Source organism: Salvelinus alpinus, chromosome 37 (assembly GCF_045679555.1).
Source record: "Salvelinus alpinus chromosome 37, SLU_Salpinus.1, whole genome shotgun sequence".
Lineage (NCBI taxonomy): Eukaryota > Metazoa > Chordata > Actinopteri > Salmoniformes > Salmonidae > Salvelinus > Salvelinus alpinus.
Genome location: NC_092122.1, coordinates 2,724,396 through 2,734,707, shown reverse-complemented (window position 1 = coordinate 2,734,707; position 10,312 = coordinate 2,724,396). Strand labels below are relative to the sequence as shown.

The following is a 10,312-nucleotide window of genomic DNA, read 5'->3' as shown; positions in this document are numbered from 1 at the left end:
TAATGCAGGTGTAGAAGCATGTTCATTACTTGTTTATGGTTCATTGAACAAGCATGGGAAAACAGTGTTTAAACCCTTTACAATGAAGATCTGTGAAGTTATTTGTAGTTTTACAAATTCTTTGAAAGACAGGGTCCTGAAAGTTTATATTGAGTTTATATTCACAAAACATTAGACCACCACCTTGTGGTGAAATTGGTGTATTAAAGCATCAGGCAGTGGCAAAAATGTACTCAACAATATTAGTATGACATTAATAATTTTATTGCATCACTTTATTTGATCATTTCAGCCCAGGGACAGCCATACAGGGACAACAAAAGATCAGCAACAGAACAGGTAAAGATGCAGGTAGAAAATACAGGTAAAAGTAATCGAATTCTGACCAAATAAACATTTCTGAAGCTAATGTACACACTACTTTTGAAGAATCTACATATGTTATTAAAAGACATTTTATTAAATCATTGACTGAATAGTTAAGCTACTGGATGATATCTTAAGCCTAAAGGACAGAGAAGGATTCTGGAATTTTAGGGCAACCAACCACACTCAAGAAACACAAAGAAGTTCAAGAACATTATTCAAGGGATCGCAGTTGGGGGCAAGATTGAGATAATCTAAGATACAGTACAAAGAAAAAGGATGATTATAACCCATTGTATATCACAGCTTTACTCTTCGGAATATTGCAGCAGAATGTAAACACAAATGTTTGTTTACATGGTTTATGGATGCTATTCCCGGTATAGAATAGGGAAATACAGACTAATTCAGTTATTTGAATACAGTCAGGGATGTTATATGTTTACAAAGAGAGCCACATCATTTAGTATAACTCTACCGTAGAGTTAAATGAAGATAAATCATAAATGTTCTTCATTTGCATTTTATTTAATTTTTTAAACCATAGTATAATACACAGATCGCTGCTTTACAATTTGGCTTTTACATTTTTGGGGCTCTTCCTCCATCCAAATGACATAATTCAATGTACAAGTCACAGTTCAAATGTACATTATAAACGTCTTGTGCTTTTCAAAGTATTCTTCACATGAAATGCATTCTCTCACATGTAGGGCCATGGGGGTTTTTCCTGAGCATGATCTCATCACAACAGGAAAAACTCCTGGCCCTACTCATTTTAAATAGAAAAAGTATAACCTATAGTTTTTCCAAATGACTGGGTTCCTCCTGTTCAGGTCAGGCTACCACATAAACCTCTGTACAGCCGGACTATTTGGCCATTGAAAAGTCTTGTTGACGAAGATGTAGAGTGTGGCTGCGTTGACGGCTGTATAGAGCAGGAACTCCAGCACCAGTCTGGTGAGGGAGGGCAGGGGCATGTGGAGGCGGTAGAGCAGGTACGGAACAATAAAGTACCTGAACTCTAGCAGCTTCTGAGGCACTGTGGCCGCCAGCAGACACACCAGGAACGCCAGGATCCAGAACAACGACCGGGATTTCAGAGTGTCCACGAAGTTCCACGCTGCAAACACGTATGCCGGGATGAGGGCAAAACGCACCGCCTCGTGCTTCTGGAAGATCCTCTTCCACACATAGAAGGGGAAGTGTCTGTTGTCAGCCAGGAGGTACTTGTGCACGAAGGTGAACTTCCACACTAGGAGAAGGCAGAGTCCCGTGATCAGTAAGTAGAGCAGTGGCTGCTTCTTGAGGGTCTGGAGGAAGCGGAGAGCTCGGTGGTAGCACAGCGACGTGGGGATGGAGAAGAAGAGGGCAAAGGAGAAGAAGTAGAAGAGCTGAGGGAAGTTGAGACAGGCCTCGTGACTGGTTCTGTCCCCTATTACGATCCCATCATTCAACACGATGAACGCGATAAAACCCACGGCAACAAGAATGTACGGCCACGCCACTAGCGTCACAGCCTTCACGTGATTGGCTGTGGTCAGGAATTCCAACAGGAAACGCATCACTCTCTTCACCCCACTTACGGAGAAAGGTATCTGACAGGGCGACTTGTCATCCTTCTTCTTCGACTGTTCTGTCCTCCAGGTTTCATCCATCTTGTTGGCCACCACCGTGGCGGCACAGAACGCCACCCAGATGATGTTTGTCTGGCGGAAGAATATGGCGAAGACGCCGAGGAGTGCCGAGGCTTTGTGACAGCCGTACAGGGTCATGAGGTACGTGAAGAGGATGAAGAAAGTAGATCCGGCATCTGTGTAGTAAAGGAAGTTGAAGAAGTAGAGCACGGGGAAGGTGGACAGGGACAGGGCTGAGAGAACTCTGCGGGAGGCAGTCTTAGTCTGAAAGAGAAACCATGGTTGTTATGACTGACAAAATGAATGCAATTGAAGCTTTAAGGGCATTCAATCATTTTTTAAAGGTCTTAATTTATACCAAAATGATTTGCGTAAGGTGAGTAAAAGTTGTACTGGAGCAAAAGCCATGTGTCTACATAAAAACATAGCTTAGTGCAATATAAAAGCAGTTTTTTTGGGGTCAAATGTAATATATTTTCAACACTAACTTCCTTTTCACCCAAGTTTAAACAAATCTAAACATTGACAGAGAATGTTTTGTTAGGATTAATTCTGGATCTAACATATTGCTCAATATACCCAACCTTTATTCCCCCAACCAGATTTAGCTGACAGCACAAAACACCAACTAAACACAATTAATGCAAAATATACCACATCACAAATGCTAGTGCACACATTGAAGCTTTCCAGAACAGGAGCTGGCCACCCTTGGGGATGTTATAAATGTAATAAAATTAAATAACATTATTACCTTCTCTTTAAGGTGGAGCTTGCAGATGATGAGATAGAGCAGGTAGAGGATGCCACAGTTGAAGAGGAGGTTGATGAAGCGCAGCATTGCGGTAGAACACACTACCTTCCCTGTGAGGTCCACTAGCCACACCACTGGCTTGATCACGCCCACTGACGCCAGGTACAGGCCAGGAAGCGTGGTGATCATTGGGTCCCACTGGAACAACAAAGATAAAGGAAAAAGATCCCGTTAAAGAGCCTCTACTACAGCATTGAATTTAAAAGGGTTCATGTTATTTAAACTAGAGACAGATGCCAAATGGTTTAGTTATATATATAGGACTATATACCGCTGCAGAATTACAATGCTTTTCAGGATTCAGGCATGGTATCCACAATAATGACTAGCGAGAGTCTAATCTGTCTGTGTTCATAGTCACGGATGGCTTAGTTAAGGGTTAAAAAGTCTAGCTAGCAATCTGTCACAATATCCCAAGGACAAGCGTTGCGTTAATCCGACAAGCAAACCATGTAACAAAATCAAGGAAATGTAATTGACAAGAGCAAAATGATACCTCGTTGAACTTCCCGTAGCAGTATTTCTGAGCTTGACGGACGTGAAATATTTCGTCCATGTAGGGCTCCCTTTGCTCCCGAGTAATTTTGGAGAACAGGAGACACGAAACCAAAAAGTTGGTGCTGCAGAGAGCAGTGAAAATGTACCCTTCGAATTTCTCCATCTTCCCCTAGAAATTCTGAACTAACGCGGAAATTAATCTAAAATTAGCTAGATACTTATATATGGTGTACGCAACATACAACGTTTAATTTCATGTTAACTACGGATGAAATGTATATAAAATGACAATAAAAATACAGATATTTTAATCTAGCTAAAACGCGAACGGAAGAGTTACATTTTTTGACAGTTTGGTGTTCCCGTCAGTGGAAGGTAGTCCGTACAGAAGCTGTTTTCAAATTCTAAGTTCCTATCAGTGTCATTTCACAAATTATTGAATTGCTTCTTTGTTGTACAATCGTTTTAAAAATGCGAGCATATATCTAATATATTTTATTTCATAAGTATTGACAATTATTAGGTACAGCATAAATATTTTTAGTCGTGTAAAACCGGAACCTTTCAGATTAATTGTGCTACTTTGTTTTTGTTCCCTGTGTATTTCTTTTTTTTTAACCACGTGAGATGGTCTAACTGAAATGTTCGAGTCTTTTTTCATCAAAAAATTCGTTTTTCTTCAGTTATGTATTCAACTCAGGAATTGGAACTCTTTCCTGATCGTACTGTAACTCAGTTGCTATTCAAAGATGTCAAAAACGCTGCAGAATTGAGGAAAAATGCCATGGAAGGAAAGATTAATGGTGCCTTGATAAACCCGTCTATGGTGAGACAATGTAGCTAGCTAGCTAGAAATGTTGGTTTGATGTAATGTATGCTTGACTGAAGTTGATGTAATGATCTACAAACTGATGATTTGAAATGTTTGTAGATAGTGAACCCCTTCCAAGTGCTCGTGGCAGCAAACAAGGCAGTCCATTTACATAGTACTGGAAAAATGAAGACAAGGAGTTTATATTCCGAAATCATCTACAACCTTTCACCCACTAATAATGTAAGTAGCCTCTAAATGTATCTCTCTCACACACACACACACATTGACACTCCTTTCAAAGTAATATCCCATCTCAATGTCTTTGACACATATTTTCCTTTAGATTTCAGAGGCCTTCAAGAGGTTTGGGATGTCAGACAGTGACAGCGCTGTTCTCATAGTTCTAGTCCATCTCAAAGAGGAGACGCAGCACATGACTGACATCATTGCCAAGGTGGATGGACAACAGATCCCAGTTGAAGATGTCTCCATGTTGACCGACCCTGCTAAGGTCAAAAAGGTTGGTCTTGGTTTTTCTGTCTAAATCTTGTTTTTCCTGGAGTGTTGGACGCACACACACACTAATATAATATATACAGTGCCTTCAGAAAGTTTTCAGACCCCTTGACTTTTTCCACATTGTTACATTACAGCCTTATTCGAAAATGTTTGTTTTTTATCCTCTGCAATCTACACACAATACCCCGTAATGACAGTGAAAAAAGGTTTATTAAAAGTTTAAAAAAAATAAGTATTCAGACCCTTTCCTATGAGTCTCAAAATTGAGCACAGGTACATCCTGTTTCCATTGATCATCCTTGAGATCCTACAACTTGATTGGAGTCCACCTGGGGTAAATTCAATTGATTGGACATGATTTGGAAAGGTACACACCTGTCTTTATATGGTCCCACAGTGGATGTCAGAGCAAAAACCAAGCCGTGAGGTCAACGGAATTGTCCGTAGAGCTCTGAGACGGGATTGTGTCGAGGCACAGATCTGGGGAAGGGTACCAAAACATTTCTGCAGCATTGAAGGTCCCCAAGCACACAGTGGCCTCCATCATTCTTAAATGGAAGAAGTTTGGAATCAAAGACTCTTCCTAGAGCTATCCGCCTGGCCAAACTAAGCAATCTGGGGAGAAGGACCTTGGTCAGGGAGGTGACTAAGAACCCGATGGTCACTCTGACAGAGCTGCAGGGTTCCTTTGTGGAGATGGGAGAACCTTCCAGAAAGACAATAATTTCTGCAGCACTCCACCAATCTGGCCTTTATGGTAGAGTGGCCAGACGGAAGCCATTCCTCAGTAAAAGGCACGTGACAGCCCGCTTGGAGTTTGCCAAAAGACACCTAAATGACAAGATCCTCTGTCTGATGAAACCAACATTGAACTCTTTGGCATGGACGAAACCTGGCACCATCCCTATGGTGAAGCATGGTGGTGGCAGCATCATGCTGTGGGGATGTTTTTCAGTGGCAGGGACTGGGAGACTAGTCAGGAACGAGGGAAAGATGAACAGAACAAAGTACAGAGAGATCCTTGATGAAAACCTGATCCAGAGTGCTCAGGACCTCAGACTGGGGCAAAAGTTCACCTTCCAACAGGGCAACGATCCTAAGCACAAAACAACGCAGGAGTGGCTTCGGGACAAGTCTCTGAATGTCCTTGAGTGGCCCAGCCAGAGCCCGGACTTGAACCCGATCGAACATCTCTGAACAGACCTGAAAAATAGCTGTGTAGCGGCGCTCCCCATCCAACCTGACAGAGCTTGAGAAGATCTGCAGAGGAGAATTGGAGAAACTCCCCAAATACAGGTGTGCCAAGCTTGTAGCATCATACCCAAGAAGACTCGAGGCTGTAATCACTGCCAAAGGTGCAACAAAGTACAGAATAAAGGGTCTGAATACGTATGTAAATGTGATATTTATGTTGTTTTTTTTTTAATGTATTTGCAAACATTTCTGAACCTGTTTTTGCTATGTCATTGATGAGGGGAAAAAACTATTGAACACATTTTAGAATAAGGCTGTAACAAAACAAAATGTGGAAAAAGTCAAGGGGTCTGAATATCTGTATGTATTTGAAAAAAATGGTAGAGATTTTGCCAAATGTACGTCTCTGTAAACGTGTTTTGTTATGGGCTTGTGATGTTGCAATGGCAAGTACATTTTTTCTATACCTTGTCAAAGCCTTTTTCAACATTTATATGACTCATCTCACTGATACTGACAGTGTATTATAGAAATGACTGAAATGTTTTCCAATTAGCACTTTTGGAGAGTGAAGAACTAAAGTGTCACCAACTGATTTTTAAATGCACTTTTGGGATGGAACCTTGCGTAAGTACAGTTTTATCTAAGCAATACTGATGCTCTTTTGGGAAATGTAGATGTGGAGTGGCCCCTCTCGGTATTGAGCAGGGATGCAAAATAGTCACCTTTCGGCGAAATTCTCAGTTTTGAATCCAAAATAGGTGACCTACAGTGTAGATCCGATGAGAAAAGTTTGGGAGGGGGGCTTTGGATCACTACTGGCTGTAATCGAACGAGTGATGCGTGTTTGTATGCGAGTGAGTGATGCCTGTTTGGAGCAATTCTGGCTGTGTCCAAGGCTCAGCCAATCGTTCACATTACAAAAGAATGCAGCATGCGACTGAAGAGAGAGGAGACAACCAACTTGCTAGATACAGCATCAGCGCTCGCTCTGGAAAGACAGCAGAGTGTGGAAAGGCAGTTTGCCAGTTACAGCAGCGCGTCCCCTGAACGATAACGAAGAGGTAGGTGAGAAGGTGTTGAAGCATACTTCATGAGCTGTAACCTAAAAACAACTGGCATTGGAAAGTTTGAGGTGAGGGAGAAGGTGGGGTGAAACAAGAATTGTTAGCATTGTTAAGTATCTTGCTAGCTGGATCAAATTCTCCGTTAGCTAGCCAGAGAAATGTTGAGCAACATTATCCAATTTAGCTGATCAAATTATTGAGTTTATTGTGTGAAAATTAGCTGACTAATAAAGTCAGACAGCTAGCTAGCTAACGCTACACCGTCAGATGAGCTAACGTTAGTAACCCAACCAATTCACTATAGTATTAACTGGTAAACGACTCCTTGTTGTTCCTCAATTTATAACGCCTTATTTGCTTACTGGACCCTGGCAATCTGTGTGAAATGTTAACTAGCTAACAAACTAACTACTATCTGTGAACCAATGTTTTCTACCTTATGTGGTTAATTTTCAGAATGAGAGAATTGGGTGTAAATGAGGCTTTGCTTGTTAAACAAGTGGTTTCAGGGATCAAGTGGAGCTGGAGCTGGGCCTGGCTGTCACGACTTCCGCCGAAGTCGGTCCCTCTCCTTGTTCGTCGGCGGTCGACGTCACCGGTCTTCTAGCCATCGCCGCTCCACTTTTCATTTTCCATTTGTTTTGTCTTGTTTTCCTGCACACCTGGTTTACATTTCCTCATAATTACTATGTGTATTTAGCCCTCTGTTCCCTCCATGTCTGTGTGGGGTATTGTTTGTCAGGTTGGCACGCTTCCGGCTGGTTTGCGCCGGGTTTTGTTTCACACCCGTGTTTTGTGGCAGCCGGTACTTTGTACTTGGTTATTGTACTTTGTGTCGTCTCACTTGTTCTTTGGGAATTTGTTTTTGTGACGCAGTTGCGTTGTGTTCAAAATATTGCCTCAGTAAAGTGCTTTGTCCACTCATCTCTGCTCTCCTGCGCCTGACTTCCATGCACCAGCTACACCCAGCATTGACACTGGCTTAAGCTGGATGCCACTATCGAGGTGAAAGAAACGCCACACACTTTCCTTCTTTCAATACAACGGATTAAAAGGAGTATGCCAGGTGTAATCTCTGCCTGAAAGAGATCAATTATGCCAACAAAGGGTATCATGCTCTGCTGGCACATTGTAGAACATATGTCCACAGGCAGAAAGTGTACAATGTAATACAGTGCAGTGTAGTCCAAAGATATTGCTTTTGTTGTGTTGAACTTGATGGTTACACTTTTGTGCGAGTGAGGGCGAGTATTAAATGTTTTACTCAGTGAATGTTATTTTTGCACACGTAGCTTTGTGCACTTGATCAATATCTACTATAGTGGCCACTACAATAGAGCAAAAATAGAATTGTTTGTTTCATTCTTTTTCTACTTTTCTACTTTAAGATAAGATTTTCCCAAGTGCAATATTTCGATGTGTGTGTTTTTTATTTTGTAATTTTTTTATTTCACCTTTATTTAACCAGGTAGGCAATTTGAGAACAAGTTCTCATTTACAATTGCGACCTGGCCAAGATAAAGCAAAGCAGTTCGACGTGTACAACAACACAGAGTTACACATGGAGTAAAACAAACATACAGTCAATAATACAGTAGAAAAATAAGTCTATATACAATGTGAGCAAGTGAGGTGAGATTAAGGGAGGTAAAGGCAATAAAAAGGCCATGGTGGCGAAGTAAATACAATATAGCAAGTAAAACACTGGAATGGTAGATTTGCAGTGGAAAAATGTGCAAAGTAGAAATAGAAATAATGGGGTGCAAAGGAGCAAAATAAATAAATACAGTAGGGGAAGAGGTAGTTGTTTGGGCTAAATTATAGATGGGATATGTACAGGTGCAGCAATCTGTGAGCTGCTCTGGTGACACAGCGACATTAGGAATGATCTATTAAGTCAACTGTCAAGCCAGAAGAAACATTTTAATGTTCTAGATGAAAATAATACATTTTGTGATTCTATCAGGTAACGATAATGTAAATGATTGCACCAAAGCCTGCCACCTTATCCTCCAATGGAGACTTTTCTTTTTAAGGACCTAAACGTCCTTTTATCTACGGCATCTGCATACATGTGTATAGAATACGTAATGTATAATAACTGATACCAATAATGTATAGATTATGTAATGTATTATAAATGACTCCAAATGAAATATTGTACAATGTTTGACTGACTGCTTTTAGTGTCTCAACTCACTTCGACTGGTCCACAATGTGGTTTTTTTAAAGTCTGTATTTTGTACTGTAAGCTATTGTGTCATTGTGGAGTGACACTTTGAATACATATTTCTAACTCACCATGCTCTTGTTTTTTTCTCTCCAGCTGTACAAAACCACACCCCAGGAGGATACGTGTCTACTGGACGCTGTTGTCTGCAGGATGGCAACCAAAGATGTCATGTAGCGCAGCAAGAAGACATGGCAGCAAATGGAACCATTCATGTTATATCATTTTTTTTAGTTGTTGAGCGTTTCACATTGATGTTGTTGCACAATGTCATAAATGAAATGTTTTCCTCCTCGAATATGTTATTAAACATGTTTATTTTTAGTTTTCGTATGACTGTTCATTTACACATCAGCAATGTTGAATCTGGTTAGAAAGTGACATACGTAGGAGTACCAACCTTAGTTGTTAGTGACTATAGCTCGGTTCCCATCCAATTGGCTACAGATTTTCATGCAAATACTCTAAAATCTGCATAAAAACTATATGCATATTTCCCCATCAGAGCTGCTTTATCAAATTGACTTGTTGCGGAGAAAAGGTGTAGTGCATATAAAAAAAAAATTTTGCGTTTAAATTCACATGTACCCAATAAAACATGCAGATGGATTGCCATCGCATTTTCAACTCAACTGATGGTTTTGTCACAAAAAATTGCATTATATAGCGAATGTGCCCACCGTTATGGCCACTCTGGCCTTGGCACTGCGCTCTAGTCCACAGTTCGCATATACAGTGCGGGTATTGTCTACATGATGACATTTTTATGGGCAAATTAGCAAAATTATTTGCATTTATCAAATGTCAGCCAAGCATCGATCATCATGTCACCAGAATAAGACCCTGGATATTTATTGGAAAGGAGCGTCAATCTCATCACCGTGCATTTTCACCACCCTGTTAAATTAATTAATTTAATCTGTAGCCTGATGACACCTTGATCACACCGACAGTGTCGTTGCATTTTGGTTCACCAGAAGTGCCTTCATTTCTAAGGGAACGCTCCGTTTGCCTTGCAGCATTGTGTTGAGACATTTGCGTTCCATTCGAAATGAATGTACTTCTGGTGCTGTTACGCCTCGATCACACAGACAGTTTATTTGCGCAAAATGGTTAGCTGCATCATCTGGATGTGTGTGCAACAAAAGTTCAACATTCACCTTCTGCTACCAT

General features: G+C 40.8%; 2 protein-coding genes across 2 annotated transcripts; one reads left to right on the top strand and one right to left on the bottom strand.

Annotated features, from left to right (window-relative positions):
- Nucleotides 1–246: 246 nt before the first annotated feature.
- Nucleotides 247–3,478, bottom strand: alg10 (ALG10 alpha-1,2-mannosyltransferase). The gene is made up of 3 exons (XM_071386015.1): nucleotides 3,314–3,478; nucleotides 2,758–2,955; nucleotides 247–2,267 (listed from the first exon to the last, which is right to left on the bottom strand). Exons 1-3 carry the CDS (start codon nucleotides 3,476–3,478, stop codon nucleotides 1,209–1,211), a joined length of 1,422 nt encoding a protein of 473 aa, XP_071242116.1. The 3' UTR covers nucleotides 247–1,208.
- A 189-nt stretch (nucleotides 3,479–3,667) lies between these two features.
- Nucleotides 3,668–9,463, top strand: tprkb (Tp53rk binding protein). The gene is made up of 4 exons (XM_071386016.1): nucleotides 3,668–4,141; nucleotides 4,247–4,369; nucleotides 4,473–4,649; nucleotides 9,236–9,463. The coding sequence occupies exons 1-4, from the start codon at nucleotides 4,001–4,003 to the stop codon at nucleotides 9,314–9,316; spliced, it is 522 nt and encodes a 173-aa protein (XP_071242117.1). The 5' UTR covers nucleotides 3,668–4,000; the 3' UTR covers nucleotides 9,317–9,463.
- Nucleotides 9,464–10,312: the final 849 nt, after the last annotated feature.

Excerpts from the sequence above, each read along its gene's own strand:
- alg10 (XM_071386015.1), bottom strand. The coding sequence starts at position 3,478 with ATGGAGAAATTCGAAGGGTACATTTTCACTGCTCTCTGCAGCACCAAC. Across the intron at positions 2,956-3,313 it reads GCTACGGGAAGTTCAACGAG|TGGGACCCAATGATCACCAC; the intron begins GTATCATTTTGC and ends TTGTTGTTCCAG. Across the intron at positions 2,268-2,757 it reads AGCTCCACCTTAAAGAGAAG|ACTAAGACTGCCTCCCGCAG; the intron begins GTAATAATGTTA and ends TTTCTCTTTCAG.
- tprkb (XM_071386016.1), top strand. The coding sequence starts at position 4,001 with ATGTATTCAACTCAGGAATTGGAACTCTTTCCTGATCGTACTGTAACT. Across the intron at positions 4,370-4,472 it reads ACCTTTCACCCACTAATAAT|ATTTCAGAGGCCTTCAAGAG; the intron begins GTAAGTAGCCTC and ends ATTTTCCTTTAG. Across the intron at positions 4,650-9,235 it reads ACCCTGCTAAGGTCAAAAAG|CTGTACAAAACCACACCCCA; the intron begins GTTGGTCTTGGT and ends TTTTCTCTCCAG.